We start from the raw sequence: 24528 nt of genomic DNA, 5'->3' as shown, positions 1-24528 counted from the left end.
GCCCCTGAGTCAAAATAATTGCCTAGGCCTGATTTAAACAAACTTTTTCTGGTGCACTTCCATTAATGTCCACTTAGTGTCGCTGTGTCAAAGCCGGGCGAGGAAATCTAACTTCATCAAAATAAAACGTTCATAAATATTTTTTGTATGTATATATATATATTTTTTAAATGTTTTACATTGTTTTAATTAATTGATTTTATTAGAGATGTCGGATATTGTCGGCCGATAAATGCTTTAAAATGTAAAATCGGGGAATTATCGGTATCGTTTTTTTTTTATCGGTATCGTTTTTTTAAAAAATCTATTTATTTTTATTTTTTATTAAATCAACATAAAAAACACAAGATACACTTACAATTAGTGCACCAACCCAAAAAACCTCCCTCCCCCATTTACACTCATTCGCACAAAAGGGTTGTTTCTTTCGTTATTAATATTCTGGTTCCGTGACTGTCTCGATATATATATATATATTAGAGATGTCTGATAATATCAGCCTGCCGATAAATGCGTTAAAATGTAATATCGGAAATGATCGGTATCTGTTTTTTTATTATCGGTATCGTGTTTTTTTTTTGTTTTTTTTAATTAAATCAACATAAAAAACACAAGATACACTTACAATTAGTGCACCAACCCAAAACACCTCCCTCCCCCATTTACACTCATTCACACAAAAGGGTTGTTTCTCTCTGTTATTAATATTCTGGTTCCTACATTATATATCAATATATATCAATACAGTCTGCAAGGGATACAGTCCGTAAGCACACATGATTGAGCGTGCTGCTGGTCCACTAATAGTACTAACCTTTAACAGTTAATTTGACTCATTTTCATTAATTACTAGTTTCTATGTAACCGTTTTTATATTGTTTCACTTTCTTTTTTATTCAAGAAAATGTTTTTAATTTATATATCTTATTTTATTTTATTAATATTTTCAAAAAGGACCTTATCTTCACCATACCTGGTTGTCCAAATTAGGCATAATAATGTGTTAATTCCACGACTGTATATATCGGTATCGGTAGCGGTAATTAAAGAGTTGGACAATATCGGAATATCGGCAAAAAGCCATTATCGGACATCCCTAGATTTTATTCATTAAATTAGAGTTACTAAATATTTTTTTTATAGTGCACTTCCGTTCATGTCCACTTGATGTCGCTGTGGAACGCTGATGTGTCACAGCTGCGCGAGGGAATCCAATGACGTCATTGTTAGGGTATTTTCAAAATGGCGGACGGCGTCTCAGAAGCCGCTGTGTCGGACAGATGAACACAACAATCCTCGCAGACAACAACACCAGCCTTCGGCGCGCAGGATGTCGGCTCACCGCGGACGCCCGACATTAACGCCCTGAGCCGGGCGTGTGGCAGTCAGCGCTACCGGTGTCCGCGGCTAAGATGCTAGCTCCCTCGGCCAAGAAGAAGAACAAAACCCGCCGCCGCTGCTGCGCTGCTGGGCCGAAGGAGCAGGGTCGCGCTGGCCGGCGGGCCTGAGGCTTATGGCGGCGACGAGGGAGCGCGGAGGCCGCTTGGTCGTCGACGTGAACGAGAACGAAGAAGACGAAGCGCGACGACTCAAATGCGCCCTGGCACTCCGACAAGGAGGTGACGTCAGCGCGGGTCATGATGCTGAGGTCGACCACGACGGTACCGGCGCCGACGGAAGGTCACCTGAGCACCGCCTCACCTGCCTGAACGGAACCACTGAGTCATGGCGTGACGAGGAAGGAGGAGGCGGGCCCGGCGTCGCCGCTTCCTGTCCGGCTGTGACACCGGCGACGTCGCGGCACGCTGGGAAGAACCGGGCGAGCCCGGCTGGGGAGGAGGATACGGACGGGTTCGGTGGGCCCCCATGTTTGGGAACAAAGTCTCAAGCAAGCATGCCTAACGGGGATGCGGATCACTGTGGTCCTCACACAGACCTATGTGGTCCTCACGCAGACCTTTGTGGTCCTCTAGCAGACCATTGTGGTCCTCTAGCAGACCATTGTGGTCCTCTAGCAGACCATTGTGGTCCTCTCGCAGACCATTGTGGTCCTCTCGCAGACCATTGTGGTCCTCTCGCAGACCATTGTGGTCCTCTCGCAGACCATTGTGGTCCTCAAGCAGACCATTGTGGTCCTCTAGCAGACCTTTGTGGTCCTCTAGCAGACCATTGTGGTCCTCTAGCAGACCATTGTGGTCCTCTAGCAGACCATTGTGGTCCTCTAGCAGGCCATTGTGGTCCTCTAGCAGACCATTGTGGTCCTCTAGCAGACCATTGTGGTCCTCGCGCAGACCTTTGTGGTGCTCGCGCAGACCTTTGTGGTCCTCTAGCAGACCATTGTGGTCCTCTAGCAGACCTTTGTGGTCCTCGTGCAGACCACAAAGAACCGAGACAAGTCAACGGGGGCTTCCATGCTTACGAAGAAGCCCAGTCCGGTGTTTGGAGCTCAGGTGACTGCAGCGGGGGTTCGGCCGGCCCGCCCGCCTCTGTGGACTCGCCGGGGGCCGGACCGCCTTCCCCCGCCCCGTCCGCCGCCTCGGGACTGAGCGAGGACAGCTCGCCGTCCGAGCAGGACTGTTCCGGGCCCGGTTTGGTCGGCCGGCCTCGTAGTCTGAGGACCGAGCCGAACCTCGCCGTGTCCCTCAGCTGTGACGCCACCCCGCTGTCCCCCGCCGACGACGGGGGGTTCGGTTTCGGGGACCAGGGCGACTTTCGGAACACTTTTGAGACGGGCCGCCGGCAAAGTGCACCGGACCAGCTACCGGTTCTCAACACGCAGCTGGACTGCTCTGAGTCCAAACTGATGCCCAAGAGGTTCGGAATAGCTGATTTCTTCACCAGGTGCGTGTGTGCGTGTGTGCGTGTGTGCGTGTGTGTGTGTGTGTGTGTGTGTGTGTGTGTGTGTGTGTGTGTGTGTGTGTGTGAGACAACTTCCCTACAGAAAGTGAAGTGTGACACCAAGTGAACCTGTGAACTTTGTGAACGCTGACCGTGCGGGTTTTTAACGCCTGACAGGAAACTGCCGCCAGACAAGAGAGGAAGTACGAGGATGAGCGCTTCCTCCTAAAAAGGCTCGTTATCAGTCACTTCCTGCCGAGCGTCGTTTTTTTCGAAAGAAAGGGCTTTTATTTTGAAGTGAACAGGATGTGTCATGTCAGTGGGATCTCTACACACGTGTTGTCTTACCCTCTCTCCAGGAGCCTGTTTTCGAAGAGAGCCAAAGACTCCAAGGCGTCGGCCCACAATGCATCAGGCAGGCGAGCGTTTAACAAGCCCAGGGAGGAGGACGCCGCCAAAGACTCCGCCCCCTCCTCCACAGAGCAGGTTGGTGTCCTAAGTGGAACATGTGCACGCGATTGGTCCGTGCGACAATGTTAGAAACTGTGTCACTATATATATATATATATATATATATATATATATATATATATCGAGACAGTCACAGAATTGACAGCAATAGAAAATGTGTTCGATAAAACGTTCGATCATTTTCTTCTTGGTGGGAAGTAAGGAAGCAAGGTTGGTTGCATGAATAAAGTCACTCGCTCTCTGGTAAAAGAGCAACACAGGAAGTGATCGGTGGGCGTGACACGCTAACAGCCAATCAGGTGACAGTATCAACTATCAAGATTGGTTGATTCTTTGCATGAAGTGAGAAGAGAAAGTCCAAATGAAGAAATTGTGGATAAAAGACAGCAAGGTGAACACCCTTGGAGGAAAGAAGAGGACAACTGAAAAAAGAGAACAATTCTGGGGGTGGGGGATAAAAACTTAGAGGGAAAATTGAGATAAAATATGGAAAATTGAGGGGGAAAAATAAAATAAAAAAGGAACATTGAGGAAAAAGGAAAATTGACAAAAAAGGAAAATTGCGGGACGAAAAAAGGACAATTGAGAAATAAAATAATTAGAAAAAAAGGAAAATTAAGAAAAAAAAGGAAAAGTGGGTAAAAAAAGGAAAATGAGAAAAAAGACGAAAAATAGGGAGAGGTTTTGTGCAAAAAAAAAGGAAAAAATGGGGGGGGTAAGGAAAATTGAGAGAAAAAAGAGGAACATTTATCTTAAAAAAAGAGGAATAATGAGCACCCTCGGAGGATAGAAGAGGACATTTGAGAAAAAGAGAAAAATTGAGGGGGGAAAATTGGGGAGGGGGGGATTAGAAAAAAGAGGAAAATTGAGAAATAGAGAAAAATTGAGGAGGAAAAGGAAAACTGGTAAAAAAAAAAAAAAGATAAACATTAAAAAAGGAAAATGAGGAAAAATAAAAATTGGGGGAAAAAATTAAAATTGAGGAAAAAAATAAAAGTGAGAAAAAAGAAAAATTGAGGGGAAAAAATTAGGGGGAAAAGGAAAATTTAGAAAAAAAAGGAAAATCGAGAAATATAAAATTGAGAAAAAAATGAAAATTGAGAAGAAAAAGGTAAAAAAAAAAAGAAGAAGAAAATTGGGTAAAAAGAGCACAAATTTAAAAAAACAGGAAACATGGGAAAGGGAAGGAAAATTGAAATAAAAAGAGAAAAATGAGGGGGTAAATTGAGAGATAAGCCCTAGTGTGTGAACGGGAGTGTGAATGTTGTCTGTTTATCTGTGTTGGCCTTGTGATGAGGTGGCGACTTGTCCAGGGTGTACTCCGCCTTCCGCCCAAATGCAGCTGAGATAGGCTTCAGCACCCCCCGCGATCCCGAAAGGGACAAGTGGTAGAAAATGGATGAATGGAAAGTGGAAAATTGACAAAAAGAAGAAAAATTAGCACCTTTGGAGGAAAAGAAGAGGACAACAAAAAATACAAAATTTGAGGAAAAATTAAGGAAAAAAGAGAAAAATTGGGCGAGGCAAAAAGAGGAAAAATTCAAAAAAAGAGGAAAAATAGAACATTTCTTAAAATTGTGTGAATTTCTACACTATATTTAGATTTATTTTCATCTACCAACCTCTTTGACACGTACTCCTACAATGTTTACTAGGTTATTTATTAACATTGTTATCATGGAACATGTCACATTCTATTACATGCATGCAAAGAATGTTTCCCATTTGGCAACTCTATAGCCAGGCCCCCTCCGGTAATATACTTCCTGTTCTTTTCTGTTTACAATCATAAATATACCTTCTCGCCGGCCACTAATAATCGCCCTACAACTACAACTGCTTAGGAACTAACAGTGTTTGGAATCATCCAAATATGATTAGCAGCAAAGTAGACAGTCGTCAACGTTGTGGCTCGGAGACTTTGTTGGATTTTTCAAGGGACCGTAGTCAATGTGGTCTGTACGCCACCTTAGCTCACCCTTTAGAGCACAGCTGTAACTTGCTGCCGCTAAACCTGCAGAAAATAGTTCTTCTCGGGTTTCTTTGTTTACATTTTCACACTTTGCACTATTTTCTTACACTTTATGAAGCATTTCTTACATATTCCTTCATAATAAGAGCTTATTGTTAAGTGTTCAATGGGGTTTGACTATTTTGTTGACATTGTTTGAGTGTTTTCTATGCTTGTGTTGACATTTCTTTTCTGCCTTGAAAGCTGAGGTATTATAATCAGAGTTACATTTGAAATATTTTAATCCTGCTCCTTATTTTCCATACAAATATCAATAATTATCGCTATCGACCATATCAAGCACTGATTACGCGATACAGTTTTAGGGTGTATGGCCCAGCCCTATGTCAAGTCTTACGGTCTTGTCTTGAGAACAACCCTTGCGTCATGTGATCACGCCCGTGTTGGCGTGCGAGCGCCCTGAGCTTGCTTGTCATGCAACCACACCACGTCGCCTGCGTCACATGACACCAGGACACGCCCCCTCCAGCACACAAGGCTCAGACCCGCCGAGGGAGAGCAAACTTTCCACAAGTGGACTAAAGAGAGGAAGAAACTTTCCAAGTGTGTCACATGACTGCCTCTCATGACTTCATGCTCCCTCTGTCTCCCTCTGCTGGCGTACGCTGGAATGACCTTTGACCCACAGCTGTCTCCTCAGCGCCCTCTAGCTGCCGGTAGGAAGAAGAACCTGGAGTTTGAGCCACTCTCCACCACAGCACTCATCCTGGAGGACCGGCCGCCGTGAGTACCGCGTCTAGTACTAGCACCAGTACCAGTACCACTAACTAGAGTGATCCTGGACCAGCTGACGTGTGTTCCTCGCTCTGATTTGGCTCCTCAGGAACCTTCCTGCCAAGTCTGTGGAGGAAACGCAGAGACACAAACTGGAGTATGAGGAGATGGTGGCCGGCGCCAAGAGGAGAGGTAACACACACACACACACATACACACACACACACACACATTTGAGGTGTATAAACCTTTATATGTGCCTTTATTTTCAGCTTACAAAAGCAGATTTTGAGGACAAAAAAATTTATTTTGCAAGCGCATGCAAGCTTTTTTGAGAAGTGAAACTGAAGTGAAAAGCAAAGTAGTTTGGGCAAATATAAATCTATTGTGTGCTCAATGAACGTGTGTGCACGTTTGCTATTATCCATATTCACCTGCAATCAGTTCTGCTTTCTGAGACGGTTTGTTTTCTGTTTTGCTTGTGGCAAAAAGGCAACCAATCAGAGAACTGGACACACACTCTGATTGGCTGTTTGCTCTCCAATTAACATATTTCCCGGACTATAGAGCGCACTGGTATATAAGCCACACCCACTAAAGTAAAGGAAAAAATAGTTTTCCATATATTTGCCGCACCAGACTATAAGCCGCAGATATATACGTTGTGAAATGAGTTATCTACACAGAAATATTCTGTGAATGTTTATTTATATACCTTAATTGTTTCCAAACGGTGTCTGCAACACGGCAGTCAAACGGCTGATCAAACAAAACAGAAGTCACTAGCTGCGCAAGCCAGCTCTCCAATCAGCTAAACCAGGGGTCGGCAACCCGCGGCTCTAGAGCCGCATGCGGCTCTTTAGCGCCGCCCTAGTGGCTCCCTGGAGCTTTTTCAAAGATGTATGAAAAATGGAAAAAGATGAGGGGAAAAAAATATATTTTTTGTTTTAATATGGTTTCTGTAGGAGGACAAACATGACACAAACCTCCCTAATTGTTATAAATCCCACTGTTTATATTAAACATGCTTCACTGATTCGAGTATTTGGCGAGCGCTGTTTTGTCCTACTAATTTTGGCGGTCCTTGAACTCACCCTAGTTTGTTTACATGTATAACTTTCTCCGACTTTCTAGGACGTGTTTTATGCCACTTCTTTTTCTGTCTCATTTTGTCCACCAAACTTTTAACGTTGTGCATGAATGCACAAAGGTGAGTTTTGTTGATGTTATTGACTTGTGTGGAGTGCTAATCAGACATATTTGGTCACTGCATGACTGCAAGCTAATCGATGCTAACATGCTATTTAGGCTAGCTATATGTACATATTGCATCATAATGCCTCGTTTGTAGCTATATTTGAGCTCATTTAGTTTCCTTTAAGTCCTCTTAATTCAATTTATATCTCATGACACACTATCTGTATGTAATATGGCTTTTAATTTTTTTGCGGCTCCAGACAGATTTGTTTTTGTATTTTTGGTCCAATTTGGCTATTTCAACATTTTGGGTTGCCGACCCCTGAGCTAAACGGACTCAATAACTCCACGGTGACGTTTTGGTAAATTTATTGAGGAATTTGTGAAATTGAAACAATACAATAAGAATGCCATTGTAAGTTAATAATACTAACACAGACACTTGTAAACATTTTAGCATATTAGCTAATGCTAACGACGTACAAATATGCATGAAAACACTCCTACAGTGTACACTTGGGACACTTTATATTTATGTGTTGTATTATATTTGTGTTATATTTATGGTTTGTATTATATGTCTGTTATATTTATGTGTTGTGTTATATATGTGTTATAATTAGAGATGTCCGGTAATGGCTTTTTTGCCGATATCCAATATTCCGATATTGTCCAACTCTTAATTACCGATTCCGATATCAACCGATACCGATATATACAGTCGTGGAATTAACACATTATTATGCCTAATTTTGTTGTGATGCCCCGCTGGATGCATTAAACAATGTAACAAGGTTTTCCAAAAATAAATCAACACAAATTATGGAAAAAAATGCCAACATGGCACTGCCATATTTATTATTGAAGTCACAAAGTGCATTATTTTTTTTAAAATGCCTCAAAACAGCAGCTTGGAATTTGGGACATGCATGAGGAGGTTGAGGTGGGCGGGGTTGAGGTGTGTGTGTGTGTGTGTGTGTGTGTGTGGGGGGGGGGGGGGGTGTATATTGTCGTGTCCCGGAAGAGTTAGTGCTGCAAGGGGTTCTGGGTATTTGTTCTGTTGTGTTTATGTTGTGTTACGGTGCGGCTGTTCTCCCGAAATGTGTTTGTCATTCTTGTTTGGTGTGGGTTCACAGTGTGGCGCATATTTGTAACAGTGTTAAAGTTGTTTATGCGGCCACCCTCAGTGTGACCTGTATGGCTGTTGACCAAGTATGCATGGATTCACTTGTGTGTGTGAAAAGCCGTAGATATTATGTGACTGGGCCGGCACGCCTCTCCCTATGTCCTTGTACCATTCTGTACAGCGGCGTTTTAGTCATAAATTGTACTTTTTGAAACCGATACCGATAATTTCCGATATCACATTTTAAAGCATTTATCGGCCGATAATATCGGCAGTCCGATATTATCGGACATCTCTGGTTATAATATATATTTCTGTGTGTCAGAGCTGAAGGAGGCGCAGAAGAAGAAGCGTCAGATGAAGGAGCGACATCGCCACGAGGACAGCATCTCCAACGCCATGGTGGTCTGGAACACCCAGATCCTCCCCCACTGGGACACAATGTGTGTGTTTGTGTGTGTGATCAACATGCATACAAGCAGCGCCATACTGACGTGTGTGTGTGTGTGTGTGTGTAGGAAGGGTACGCGGCGTGTCAGGGATCTGTGGTGGCAGGGGCTTCCTCCCAGCGTGCGAGGTCGGGTGTGGAGCCTCGCCATCGGCAACGAGCTCAACATCACAGCAGGTGCGTGCATCACGCCTGTGTGAAGTTGGCCCCGCCCACTTTGTCCTAAATCTCCCAAAACCTCTTCCAAGCGTTTGTGCTGCAAAAAAGTTTGGATCGTGCAGTTCTTAAGTTAGTTTGCAACATTTACACAGTTGCCTAGAGGGCGCTAACGTTCCAATGTATTTCATACACTGTAGCTGTGTTTTTCAACCTTTTTTGAGCCAAGGCACAAAAAATGCAGAGGCACACCACCAGCAGAAATCATTAAAAAACAAAACTCAGTTGACAGTAAAAAGTCGTTGTCGCAATTGTTGGATATGACTTTAAACCATAACCAAGCATGCATCACTATAGCTCTTGTCTCAAAGTAGGTGTACTGTCACCACCTGTCACATCACACCCTGACTTGTTTGGACTTTTTTGCTGTTTTCCTGTGTGTAGTGTTTTTAGTTCTTGTCCTGCGCTCCTATTTTGGTGTCTTTTTCTCTTTTTTTGGTATTTTCCTGTAGCAGTTTGTCTTCCTTTGAGCGATATTTCCCGCATCGACTTTGTTTTTATCCTTCTTCGTGGGGGACATTGTCGATTGTCATGTCATGTTCGGACGGACATTGTGGACGCCGTCTTTGCTCCACAGTAAGTCTTTGCTGTCGTCCAGCATTCTGTTTTTGGTTTCACCAAAATGTTTGCAGCACAAAGGAATGTGACACAGTTTGGTGAGTTTTTGATGTGGTTGGGGCTACTTAATAACACAATCAAAACATGACTTAAAAACTCAAATAGTTTTTAATAGACCAAAATGTTTGCAGCACAAAGGGTGGGTGGGGCCAACCTGACACAGGTGTCCATGAGCTGTGTTTTGGTCTTCCTGCAGAACTCTACGACATCTTCCTGTGTCGCGCCAAGGAGAAGTGGAGGAGCTACAGCGAGACCAGCTCCGTCAACGACAGTGAGAGCGGTACGCACGCACGCACGCACGCACGCACGCACGCCGCTGAGCGCGTGCGATCGTCGTCATGACCTTCTGGGCCTCTTGTGTTGTCAGACGGGGGGGCCTCACTGGCCGACAGAGAGTCCAGTCTAGACCTCATCAAGCTGGACATTTCCAGAACCTTCCCGTCGCTCTTCATCTTTCAGAAGGTGACGCAAAAACATCATATCTGGCAGACTTTTACTTTGAAAGACAGGAAGGGCTTTCTTAATTACATCTGCCAGACTGTTACTTTGAAAGACAGGAAGAGCCTTCTCAATCACATCTGGCAGACTTTTACTTTGAAAGACAGGAAGGGCTTTCTTAATCACATCTGACAGACTTGTCCTTTGAAAGACAAGAAGGGCTTTCTTAATCATGTCTGCTAGACTTTTACTTTGAATGACAGGAAGGGCTTTCTTAATCACATTGGACAGACTTTTACTTAGAAAGACAAAAAGGGCTTTCTTAATCACGTCTGGCAGACTTTTACTTTGAAAGACAGAAAGTGCCAGACTTACTCTGAAGGACAGGAAGTGCTTTTTTAATCACATCTGGCAGACTTTTACTGTGAAAGACAAGAAGGGCTTTCTTAATCACATCTGCCAGACTTTTACTCTGAAGGACAGGAAATGCTTTCTTAATCACATCTGCCAGACTTACTCTGAAGGACAGGATGTGTTTCCTTAATCACATCTGGCAGACTTTTACTTTGAAGGACAGTTAGTGCTTTTTTAATCACATCTGCCAGACTTTTACCCTGAAGGACAGTTAGTGATTTTTTAATCACATCTGTGAGACTTTTACTCTGAAGGACAGGATGTGCTTTTTTAATCACGTCTGGCAGACTTTTACTTTGAAGGACCACTAGTGCTTTCTTAATCACATCTGGCAGACTTTTATGCTGAAGGACCCAAAGTGCTTTTTTAATCACATCTGGCAGACTTTTACTTTGAAAGACAGGATGTGCTTTCTTAATCACATCTGCCAGACTTACTCTGAAGGACAGGAAGTGCTTTTTTAATCACATCTGGCAGACTTACTGTGAAATACAAGAAGGGCTTTCTTATTTACATCTGGCATACTTTTACTCTGAAGGACAGGAAGTGCTTTCTTAATCATACCTGGCAGACTTTTACTCTGAAGGACAGGAAGTGCTTTCTTAATCACATCTGCCAGACTTTTACTCTGAAAAACAGGAAGTGCTTTCTTAATCACATCGAGCAGACTTTTACTTTGAAAGACAGGAAGTGCTTTCTTAATCACTCCTGCCAGACTTACTTTGAAGGACACAAAGTGCTTTTTAATCACATCTGGCAGACTTTTACTTTGAAAGACAGGATGTGCTTTCTTAATCATATCTGCCAGACGTACTCTGAAGGACAGGAAGTGCTTTTTTAATCACATCTGGCAGACTTTTACTCTGAAAGACAGGAAGTGCTTTCTTAATCACATCTGGCAGACTTTTACTCTGAAGGACAGGAAGTGCTTTCTTAATCACATCTGCCAGACTTTTACTCTGAAGGACAGGATGTGCTTCCTTAATCACATTTGGCAGACTTTTACTTTGAAAGACAGGAAGTGCTTTCTGAATCACTCCTGCCAGACTTACTCTGAAAGACACAAAGTGCTTTTTTGATCACACCTGGCAGACTTTTACTGTGAAAGACAAAAAGGGCTTTCTTAATCACATTTGGCAGACTCTTATTTTGAAAGACAGGAAGTGCTTTCTTAATCACATCGAGCAGACTTTTATTTTGAAAAACAGGAAGTGCTTTCTTAATCACATCTAGCAGACTTTTACTTAGAAGGACAGGAAGTGCTTTCCTAATCAAATCTGCCAGACTTACTCTGAAGGACAGGAAGTGCTTTCCTGATCACATTTGGCAGATTTTTACTTTGAAATACAGGAAGTGCTTTCCTTCATTGTCATTGTCGTTGTCACAGGGCGGTCCCTATCACGACCTCCTCCACAGCGTGCTGGGAGCGTACACCTGCTACAGACCTGACATCGGATACGTAAGCGTCACTCTCGTCTGTTGACACACACACACACACACACACACACACACACACACACCACACACACACACACACACACACACACACACACTCACGGTCAGTTTTGTGTGTGTGTGCAGGTGCAAGGAATGTCCTTCATCGCTGCCGTGCTCATCCTCAACCTGGAGGAGGCCGAGGCCTTCATCACCTTCGCCAACTTGCTGAATAAACCTTGTCAGATGGCCTTCTTCAGAGTGGACCACGAGCTGGTACGTAGCAGAACTCTACGCTTCGCTTTTCCACCAGGTGTCCTCCTTCCTACTCGTCAGAAGCAGTAGGAAGTCTGCACGTATCATAACGGAACAGCGGCCGCCATTCAAAGTGTTTTCCATCACCGCCAACGGACTATGTGTACTTACTTCATGACAGCACGTTACTAAACGTTACAACAGCAACAACATGGAAGAGAAACTACATGCAGCAGTGGAAACGTGGTTTTGTTTGGAGAATGTCCAAACATTCACACACACACTAAAAAATCATCTATTTATTATTATTATTATTCTTGTGTGAATGTCCAAACATTACATATAAGATTCTACACTAAAAAACGATGTATTATTATTATTATTATTATTATTGTTGTGTGAATGTCGAAACATTCACACATATAAGATTCTACACCAAAAAAAACCCATCTAGTATTATTATTATTGTGTGAATTTCCAAACATTTAATATAAGATTTTACACCAAAACAAATTAATTATTATTATTGTTATTATTATTATTATGTATTTATTATTACTATTATTATTGTGTGAATGTCCAAACATTCACATATAAGATACGTTGTTTTTTGGTGTAGTATCTTATATATGAATGTTTGGACATTCACACAATAATAATAATAATAATAATAAATACATGATTTTTTGGTGTAGAATCGTATATGTAATGTTTGGAAATTCACATAATGATAAATAATAAATAGATTTTTTTTTTGGTGTAGAATCTTATGTGTGTGAATGTTTGGACAGTCAAACAATTATCCATCCATCCATCCATTTTCTACCGCTTATTCCCTTTGGGGTCGCGGGGGCGCTGGAGCCTATCTCAGCTACAATCGGGCGGAAGGCGGGGTACACCCTGGACAAGTCGCCACCTCATCGCAGGGCCAACACAGATAGACAGACAACATTCACACTCACATTCACACACTAGGGCCAATTTAGTGTTGCCAATCAACTTATCCCCAGGTGCATGTCTTTGGAGGTGGGAGGAAGCCGGAGTACCCGGAGGGAACCCACGCAGTCACGGGGAGAACATGCGAACTCCACACAGAAAGACTACTCAGGACCTTTGTATTGTGAGGCAGACGCACTAACCCCTCTTCCACCGTGCTGCCCTCAAACAATTATAATAATATTAAATATCTTTTAGTGTAGAATCTTATATGTGAATGTTTGGACATTCACACAATAATAATAACAACAATAATAATAATTAATAGTTTTTTGGTGTAGAATCTTACATTTAATGTTTGGAAATTCAAACAATAATAATGTTTTTTTTGGTGGAGAATCTTATGTGTGAATGTTTTGACATTCACACAATAATAATAATATTAAATAAATGTTTTATTTTTGGTGTAGAATCTTATGTGTGAATGTTTGGACATTCACACAATAATAATAATAATACGTTGTTTTTTGGTGTCGTATTATTATTATTATTATTGTGCGATTGTCCAAACATTCACACATAAGATTCTACACCAAAAAAAACATTATTATTATTATTTTTATTATTATATATGTGAATGTTTGGACATTCACACACATAAGACTACACCAAAACACATATATCTATTATTATTATCATCATTATCATTATCATTATTATTATTATTATCATCATCATTGTTGTTATTATTATTATGTGTGAATGTCCAAACATTCACACATAAGATTCTACACCAAAAAACATATTTATTATTATTATTATTATTATTATTATCATCATTATTGTAGTTATTATTATTACAATAATAATAATAATATGTGTGAATGTCCAAACATTCACATATATAAGATTATACACCAAAAAAACATCCATCCATCCATTTTCTACCACTTATTCCCTTTGGGGTCGCGGGGGGCGCTGGAGCCTATCTCAGCTACAATCGGGCGGAAGGCGTTGTACACCCTGGACAAGTCGCCACCTCATCGCAGGGCCAACACAGATAGACAGACAACATTCACACTCACATTCACACACTAGGGCCAATTTAGTGTTGCCAATCAACTTATCCCCAGGTGCATGTCTTTGGAAGTGGGAGGAAGCCGGAGTACCCGGAGGGAACCCACGCAGTCACGGGGAGAACATGCAAACTCCACACAGAAAGATCCCGAGCCCGGGATTGAACCCAAGACTACTCAGGACCTTCGTATTGTGAGGCAGATGCACTAACCCCTCTTCCACCGTGCTGCCCCCAAAAAAACATATATGTATTAATCTTATTATTATTACAGGTATTATTATTGTGTGAATGTCCAAAAATTCACATATATAAGATTCTACACCAAAAAAACATATATTTATTAATCTTATTATTATTATTATTATTATTGTCCAAACATTCTCACACTCACACACACGCACACACACACAAAGTCGCTGACATAAATGTTGTTGTTTCAGATGTTGAAATATTTTGCCGTCTTCGAGGTGTTCTTCGAGGAGAACCTGCCTCGTCTCTTCAGCCACTTCCAGACCAACAAGTTGACCCCTGACCTCTACCTGATCGACTGGTGAGTGCAATCACTTTTTAATCGGAGACTTTCATAAAAAAAAATAATGTAAAAAAAACAAACAAAAAAAACATTCTCAGACCAATCACATACTTTCTGCTTCACAATAAAAGCGCACAATACGATCATGCTTTGAAAAGGTAAAAAAAACAACAATGTATTGGTTTTTAAAATTTCAAATATGAAAATGGCCCCTGCATGTTTTTATTCATCAGTGTGTGGCCCTCAGTGGAAAAAGTTTGGGCACCCCTGATATAAACCTTTGTTATTGCTGAAGTGACCGGTGGCGCCCCCTAGTGGTTGAAACTCTCAACTAATGCACAAAATATCAAATACAATGATGTCATTCTGACAAAAATGTCAACAATAAAAGTAGAAAATGGAATGACTGTAAATGTTAAATATATAAGTAAAACATATTCTAATAAGGCCAAAAATATTGAAATAACAGTGTTATAATGCCAAATAACATAAAAATACGTAATTATGACAAAAAATGTCACAATAAAAGTAGAAAATGGAATGACTCTAAATGTTAAATATATAAGTAAAAAATATTCTAATAATGCCAAAAATATTGAAATAACTGTTATAATGCCAAAAAACATAAAAAATGTCAATATGTAATTCTGACAAAAATGTCACAATAAAAGTTAAAAATGGAATGACAATAAATGTTAAATATATATATATATATATATATATATATATATATATATATATATATATATATATATACACACAATAAAAAATATTCTAATGATGCCAAAAATATTTAATTAAAAATGTAATAATGCCAAAAAAAATCTGAAAATGTAAATATGAAATTCTGACAATAATATCACAATAAAAGTAAAAAATGGAATGACTATGCATGTTAAATATATAGTAATAATATTCTAATAAAGCCAAAAGTATTGAAATAAAAATATAATAATGCCAAAAAACATTTAAAAAATGTGAATTTGAAATTCTGACAAACATGTCACAATAAAAATAAAACATGTAATGACAATAAATGTTAAATATATAAGTACAAATATTCTAATAAGGCCAAAAATATTGAATTATAAATGTAATAATGCCAAAAAATTTGAATATGAATTTCTGACAAAAATGTCACAATAAAAGTAAAAAATGTAATGACTATAAATGTTGGATATATAATTAATAATATTCTAATAAGGCCAAAAATATTGAAATACAATGTAATAGTGCCAAAAAACTTTTTTTTTTTTAAATTATGACAAAATATCACAGTGCAAGTAAAAAATGTCAATGTCAAATAGACAAAATGTAAAAATGTCCAAATGAAAATGTAACAATGGCAAGAAGAACAGAAGTAAAAGTTAAGTGTGAAAATGCAAGTCACAAATTCACGGACAAGAAATGTCCAAAATTCAAGTAAAATCAAATGTTTAAAATGTAATGAATAGAAATAAAAGTAATACGTTGAGTAAATACCGTTGTAATATTTCTCAATCATTACTGGCCCCTCAGATCTAATCACCTCGGAAATAAAGGTTGTTTTTTTTTCCTGATAAAAGTAGAAATAGGAGAGATTGGCAGAAAAGTTGTGACGTGTCTTCAAACCGTGTTGCAGGATCTTCACGCTGTACAGCAAGTCCCTCCCGCTGGACGTGGCGTGCCGCGTCTGGGACGTCTTCTGCCGGGACGGCGAGGAGAGCTTGTTCAGGACGGGTTTGGGCATCCTGCGACTGTTCGAGGACGTGCTGCTGCAGATGGACTTTATCCACATCGCCCAGTTCCTCAGCCGCCTGCCCGAAGACCTGCAGGCCCACACGCTCTTCGCCGCCATGGCCAGCACGCACATGATCAGCAGGAACCGCCGCTGGGCTCAGGTCAGCGTCGTCCATGTGCCGAAATCCATTAGGTTAAAGACAATACAATTAGCTAAAATGCTAGCATAAAACGTTAGCATGCTAATGTTATTATTTTAGCATTAGCACGTTAACACGGTGCCAGCTAGCATACTTCAAAGATGGCACAAAGTAGTGAAATTCATGATTATTTGGTTAAAAAGTACAACATTTGCTAAAATGCTAGCATAGGACATTAGCATGATAACATTATTATGGGAACGTTAGCAAGCTAACAGGGTAACAGCGAGCATACTTCTAAAATGGCACCAAGTATAGAAATCCATAATTGTTGGGTTAAAGAAAACACAATTAGCAAAAATGTTAGCATAAAACGTTATGTTAATGTTAGCATGCTAACAGGGTGTTAGCTAACATACTTCTAAAATGGCACCAAGTAAAGAAACCCATGATTGTTGGGTTAAATAACATACATTTAGCTAAAATGCTTGCACAAAATGTTATGTTAATGTTAGCTAACATACTTCTAAAACGGCACCAAGTAAAGACACCCACCATTGTTGGGTTAAAGAAAATAAAATTAGCTAAAATGCTAGCAAAAAAACGTTATGTTAATGTTAGCATGCTAACAGGGTGTTAGCTAGCATACTTCTAAAATGGCACCAAGTAAAGAAATCCATGATTGTTGGGTTAAAGAAAACACAATTAGCAAAAATGCTTGCACAAAACGTTACGTTAATTTTAGCATGCTAACAGGGTGTTAGCTACCATACTTCTAAAATCCACCATTGTTGGGTTAAAGAAAATAAAATGAGCTAAAATGCTAGCAAAAAACCGTTATGTTAATGTTAGCATGCTAACAGGGTGTTAGCTATCATACTTCTAAAATGGTACCAAGTAAAGAAACCCACCATTATTGAGTTAAAGTAAATAAAATGAGCTAAAATGCTAGCAAAAAAAAACTTTATGGTAATGTTAGCATGCTAGCAGGGTGTTAGCTACCATACATCTAAAATCCACCATTGTTGTGTTAAAGAAAATAAAATGAGCTAAAATGCTAGCAAAAAAATGTTATGTTAATGTTAGCATGCGAACAGGGAGCTAGCTAACATACTTCTAAAATGGCACCAAGTAAAGAAATCCATGATTGTTGGGTTAAAGAAAACACAATTAGCAAAAAACGCTTGCACAAAACGTTATGTTAATGTTAGCATGCTAACAGGGTGTTAGCTAACATACTTCTAAAGTCCACCATTGTTGGGTTAAAGAAAATAAAATAAGCTAAAATGCTAGCAAAAAAATGTTATGTTAATGTTAGCATGCTAACAGGGTGTTAGCTACCATACTTCTAAAATCCACCATTGTTGGGTTAAAGAAAATAAAATGAGCTAAAATGCTAGCAAAAAAACGTTATGTTAACGTTAGCATGCTAACAGGGTGTTAGCTAGCATACTTCTAAAATGGCACCAAGTAAAGAAATCCATGATTGTTGGGTTAAAGAAAACATAATTAGCAAAAATGCTTGCAAAAAACGTTACGTTAATTTTAGCTACCATACTTCTAAAATCCACCATTGTTGGGTTAAAGAAAATAAAATGAGCTAAAATGCTAGCAAAAAAACCCTTTATGGTTATGTTAGCATGCTAACAGGGTGTTAGCTAACATACTTCCAAAATCCACCATTGTTGGGTTAAAGAAAATAAAATGAGCTAAAATGCTAGCAAAAAAATGTTACGTTAATGTTAGCATGCTAACAGGGAGCTAGCTAACATACTTCTAAAATGGCAGCAAGTAAAGAAATCCATGATTGTTGGGTTAAAGAAAACACAATTAGCAAAAATGCTAGCACAAAACATTATGGTAATGTTAGCATGCTAACAGGGTGTTAGCTACCATACTTCTAAAATCCACCATTGTTGGGTTAAAGTAAATAAAATGAGCTAAATTGCTAGCAAAAAAAACTTTATGGTAATGTTAGCATGCTAGCAGGGTGTTAGCTAACATACTTCTAAAATCCACCATTGTTGGGTTAAAGAAAATAAAATGAGCCAAAATGCTAGCAAAAAAACGTTATGTTAATGTTAGCATGCTAACAGGGTGTTAGCTAGCATACTTCTAAAATGGCACCAAGTAAAGAAATCCACGATTGTTGGGTTAAAGAAAACACAATTAGCAAAAATGCTTGCACAAAACGTTACGTTAATTTTAGCATGCTAACAGGGTGTTAGCTACCATACTTCTAAAATCCACCATTGTTGGGTTAAAGAAAATAAAATGAGCTAAAATGCTAGCAAAAAAATGTTATGTTAATGTTAGCATGCTAACAGGGTGTTAGCTAACATACTTCTAAAGTCCACCATTGTTGGGTTAAAGAAAATAAAATGAGCTAAAATGCTAGCAAAAAAATGTTATGTTAATGTTAGCATGCTAACAGGGAGCTAGCTAACATCTAAAATGGCACCAAGTAAAGAAACCCATGATTGTTGGGTTAAATAACATACATTTAGCTAAAATGCTTGCACAAAATGTTATGTTAATGTTAGCTAACATACTTCTAAAATGGCACCAAGTAAAGAAACCCACCATTGTTGGGTTAAAGAAAATAAAATGAGCTAAAATGCTAGCAAAAAAAACGTTATGTTAATGTTAGCATGCTAACAGGGTGTTAGCTAGCATACTTCTAAAATGGCACCAAGTAAAGAAATCCATGATTGTTGGGTTAAAGAAAACACAATTAGCAAAAATGCTTGCACAAAGCGTTACGTTAATTTTAGCATGCTAACAGGGTGTTAGCTACCATACTTCTAAAATCCACCATTGTTGGGTTAAAGAAAATAAAATGAGCTAAAATGTTAGCAAAAAAACGTTATGTTAAAGTTAGCATGCTAACAGGGTGTTAGCTACCATACTTCTAAAATCCACCATTGTTGGGTTAATCAAATCAAATCAAATCAACTTTATTTATAAAGCACATTTATAATTTACCACAGGGGTAGCCAAAGAAAATAAAATGAGCTAAAATGCGCTAAAATGCTAGCAAAAAAAGTTATGTTAATGTTAGCATGCTAACAGGGTGTTAGCTACCATACTTCTAAAATCCACCATTGTTGGGTTAAAGAAAATAAAATGAGCTAAAATGCTAGCAAAAAAATGTTATGTTAATGTTAGCATGCTAGCAGGGAGCTAGCTAACATACTTCTCAAATGGCACCAAGTAAAGAAACCCATTATTGTTGGGTTAAATAACATACATTTAGCTAAAATGCTTGCATAAAATGTTATGTTAATGTTAGCTAACATACTTCTAAAATGGCACCAAGTAAAGAAACCCACCATTGTTGGGTTAAAGAAAATAAAATGAGCTAAAATGCAAGCAAAAAAACCCTTTATGGTTATGTTAGCATGCTAACAGGGTGTTAGCTAACATACTTCCAAAATCCACCATTGTTGGGTTAAAGAAAATAAAATGAGCTAAAATGCTAGCAAAAAAATGTTACGTTAATGTTAGCATGCTAACAGGGAGCTAGCTAACATACTTCTAAAATCCACCATTGTTGGGTTAAAGAAAATAAAATGAGCTAAAATGCTAGCAAAAAAACGTTATGTTAATGTTAGCATGCTAACAGGGTGTTAGCTAGCATACGTCTAAAATGGCACCAAGTAAAGAAATCCATGATTGTTGGGTTAAAGAAAACACAATTAGCAAAAATGCTTGCACAATGCGTTACGTTAATTTTAGCATGCTAACAGGGTGTTAGCTACCATACTTCTAAAATCCACCATTGTTGGGTTAAAGAAAATAAAATGAGCTAAAATGCTAGCAAAAAAAACTTTATGGTAATGTTAGCATGCTAACAGGGTGTTAGCTAGCATACTTCTAAAATGGCACCAAGTAAAGAAATCCATGATTGTTGGGTTAAAGAAAACACAATTAGCAAAAATACTTGCACAAAACGTTACGTTAATTTTAGCATGCCAACAGGGTGTTGGCTACCATACTTCTAAAATCCACCATTGTTGGGTTAAAGAAAATAAAATGAACTAAAAAGCTAGCAAAAAAACGTTATGTTAATGTTAGCATGCTAACAGGGTGTTAGCTAGCATACTTCTAAAATCCACCATTGTTGGGTTAAAGAAAATAAAATTAGCTAAAATGCTAGCAAAAAAAACGTTAGCATTTTATGGTTGTCTCTCTCTGCTTTCGGCAGGTCTTTTCTTCGCCGCCGCCGAGGAACCGGAGCAAAGACGGCGAGAAGAACGGGAGCCCCGCCCTGAGAAGCTGAACGCGGCAGGAAGTGGTGGCGCGACGTCCTTCCTCCCGGTGGGTCACGGACCTTCTTTGTGGTGCTCAGACATTCTTTTTTTCCTTAGCGTCCGCTAGCTGCAGCTCAGCCAGGACAGGAGGAAGGTTGCAAAGCAGCATTATGACTAACATGTGATTGTACAGCTGTGCTCTTTTCTTACCAGGGTGGCCAGCAAACATGTCAATAAAAGGTCAGCAAAGTGACGGGTCAACTAACAAAATGTCTTGTTACTAACCTCATGCTTTTATTTCTTATTTCTCCTTCCTGTCGTGCGCTCTCCCCACTGCTGTGCACAGCCGCCACCACTAGAGGGCGACCAAGTCAACGTTTGGACTTTTTGAACTTTTAAGGGACATTTTTTAAGGATGAAGGTCATCATGCAGCTCCATAGAGGCAAGTAATAGATTACAGTTACTTTTGTAACAGTATTGTTTACCTTGGAGTGTGCCGACCTTTCACTTCCTGTCCGTGCCGGGCGGTCATTTTTCAAAATAAAAGCGTCCGCGGCGTCTGAACGTGTCCTTATGGTGGGCGTGTGGGCGTGCGTCTCCACGGCGACGGGAGAGCTGAGGTATTTTGCCTCCGACCGAGTATTTGGCAAGCAGTCTGGGGTCTTTCCTGTGGGGGCGGAGCCGGAGGGGAAGTGGAAGTCTGTTGTTGCCCCGGGGGCCTCTGGGATAGCACAGCGGGGGGTGGGGTGGGGGGGTTTCACACAAAAAACACCAGCAGTGATTTTTTAAATTAGCTTAGCCTCACTCTTTTTAACTTGATCAGTTATTGTTCACTCAAAGGTTGTTTAATCAATCATTTGTATTACTTTACTTACTTTTCATATTTTTAACATTGATTTTACTTTTATTATGGACCATTTTTGTCCTTAAAATTTGTAACTTGGACTTCTAGCATTTAGCATAGCATTATTGTTTTTTTGGATCTTCTTGGCATTCGTACATTTGTATTTGTTTTTACATGATATTTTTTTATATTTATTTTTGTATTACATGAATAAGTTATTTTTGGTATTTTAAACATATTGCATTATTTGTATTTTACATTTTTTTATAAATATTACATAATTTGTATTTTTTTTAATGTTTTTGGCATTAAATTAGTTTTATTGTAACAGTTATGGAATTACTAGAATTATTTGTACTTTTTATAAACATCAATTGTCATTACATTATTTTCCGTTTTAATGTAAATAATTTTTTTTTATACTTTATTTGTATTTTTATTGACTTATTAACGTCAATAACTTGTATTTTTACGTTAACTTAAGTTTTACATATTTATTATTGATCTTTTATGCATTAACATATTTTCTCTATTTTTGACATTTAAATTTTTAACATTTATTTTGACATTTTTATTTTTGTTAATTTTGTTACAATTTTATTTGAGCATTTTTCGCATAATTAATTGACTTTTTACTAACATTTATTGTCTTTACATTTTGTACTTTTATTGTGGAATTATTTAGCACGATTAATTATATTTGTTTTTTGCATTAGTAAATCATTTGTGGTATTTTTAGCATATTGTATTATTTGTACATTTTAATTTTTATAAATAATATTACATAATTGTTTTTTATATATATATATGGCATGGTTATAGTAGTTTTATGTGACCATTTATGGCATTATTAGAATTATTTGTACTTTTTATTTTGAACATATATTGTCAGTACATATTTTAGTTATATTTTGACATTATTGGCAAACTTTTTGGGGGTAATTCTTTGCGTTATTCAACTTTTTGGGCAATACTACATCTTTTTTTTGGCATATTTGACTATTAAATATTTGTATTTTAATCTTGACATTTTTGGTGTAGTTACATCATTTTATTTGACATTTGTAGCATTAGTAAATATTTATTTGTATTTTTAGCTAATTACATTATTTGTACTTTTATTTTGTATGAAGTCAATACTAAATTTGTATTTGTATTTGTATTAAGTCAATACTAAATAATTTGTATTTTTGTATAAAGTCAATACTAAATAATTTGTATTTTTGCATAAAGTCAATACTAATTTTTTTTCTGTATAAGGTCAGTACTAAATCCATCCATCAAACCATTTTCTACCGTTTATTCCCTTTGGGGTCGCGGGGGGCGCTGGAGCCTATCTCAGCTACAATCGGGCGGAAGGCGGGGTACACCCTGGACAAGTCGCCACCTCATCACAGGGCCAACACAGATAGATAGACAACATTCACACTCGCATTCACACACTAGGGCCAATTTAGTGTTGCCAATCAACCTATCCCCAGGTGCATGTCTTTGGAGGTGGGAGGAAGCCGGAGTACCCGGAGGGAACCCACGCAGTCACGGGGAGGACATGCAAACTCCACACAGAAAGATCCCGAGCCCGGGATTGAACCCAAGACTACTCAGGACCTTCGTATTGTGAGGCAGATGCACTAACCCCTCTTCCACCGTTCTGCCCCAGTACTAAATCATTTTTATTTTTCTATTAGGTCAATAATAAATTGAATTTTTGTATAAAGTCAATACTAAATTACTTGTATTTTTTTATAAAGTCAAAATACTAAATAATTGTTATTTTTGTATTAAGTCAATACTAAATAATTTGTATTTTTGTATTAAGTCAATACTAAATCATTTTTATTTTGCATGAAGTCAATGCTAAATAATTTGTATTTTTGTATAAAGTCAATTCTAAATTTGTATTTTTGTATTAAGTCAATACTAAATAATTTGTATTTGTGTTAATACAAAATCATTTTGTATTTAATACTAAATAATTTTTATTTTTGTATTGAGTCAATACTAAATAATTTGTATTTTTGTATAAAGTCCATACTAAATAACTTTTATTTTTGTATTAAGTCAATACTAAATAATTTTTGTTTTTGTATAAAGTCAATACTAAATAATTTGTATTTTTGTATAAAGTCAATACTAAATAATTTGTATAAAGTCATTACTAAATAATTTGTATAATGTCAATACTAAATTTGTATTTTTGTATAAAGTTAATACTAAATAAGTTGTGTTTTTGTATAAAGTCAATACTAAATAATTTGTATTTTTGTACAAAGTCAATACTAAATAATTTGTATTTTTGTATTAAGTCAATACTAAATATGTATTTTTGTATGAAGTCAATACTAAATTATTTGTGTTTTTTTTTAATGAAGTCAGTACTAAATAATTGGTATTTTTTTTATAAAGTCAATACTAAATAAATTTTGTATTAAGTCAATACTAAATAATTTTTATTAAGTCAATACTAAATAATTTGTATTTGTGTTAATACAAAATAATGTTGTATTTAATACTGAACAATTTTTATTTTTGTATTGAGTCAAAACTAAATTGGTATTTTTGTATAAAGTCCATACTAAATAACTTTTATTTTTGTATTAAGTCAATACTAAATAATTTTTGTTTTTGTATAAAGTCAATACTAAATAATTTGTATTTTTGTATAAAGTCAATACTAAATAATTTGTATAAAGTCAATACTAAATAATTTTTGTTTTTGTATAAAGTCAATACTAAATAATTTGTATTTTTGTATAAAGTCAATACTAAATAATTTGTATAAAGTCAATACTAAATAATTTGTATAAAGTCAATACTAAATTTG

General features: G+C 37.9%; 1 protein-coding gene across 5 annotated transcripts; it reads left to right on the top strand.

Moving 5' to 3' along the window:
• Nucleotides 1-1236: 1236 nt before the first annotated feature.
• On the top strand, nt 1237-21539 carry LOC133610905 (TBC1 domain family member 12-like). Of its 5 annotated transcripts, XR_009815937.1 has the most exons (15): nt 1237-2841; nt 3198-3324; nt 5970-6064; nt 6165-6247; nt 8704-8821; nt 8897-9003; nt 9857-9940; nt 10028-10122; nt 11900-11971; nt 12094-12222; nt 14656-14765; nt 16369-16627; nt 20814-20926; nt 21073-21099; nt 21206-21539. XR_009815937.1 is itself a non-coding variant. In XM_061967674.1 (13 exons), the coding sequence occupies exons 1-13, from the start codon at nt 1514-1516 to the stop codon at nt 20886-20888; spliced, it is 2655 nt and encodes an 884-aa protein (XP_061823658.1). In that variant the 5' UTR covers nt 1237-1513; the 3' UTR covers nt 20889-21539. The 5 variants fall into 5 exon arrangements, 3 of the variants coding, with proteins under 3 accessions (XP_061823658.1, XP_061823648.1, XP_061823630.1); XR_009815935.1 differs by having other exon boundaries at nt 20814-21099; XM_061967674.1 differs by having other exon boundaries at nt 1237-2814; nt 20814-21539.
• The last annotated feature ends 2989 nt before the right edge of the window (nt 21540-24528 follow it).

This window comes from Nerophis lumbriciformis, linkage group LG02 (assembly GCF_033978685.3).
Source record: "Nerophis lumbriciformis linkage group LG02, RoL_Nlum_v2.1, whole genome shotgun sequence".
In the NCBI taxonomy this organism is placed as follows: Eukaryota; Metazoa; Chordata; class Actinopteri; order Syngnathiformes; family Syngnathidae; genus Nerophis; species Nerophis lumbriciformis.
This window is presented reverse-complemented; position numbering and strand designations above follow the sequence as displayed.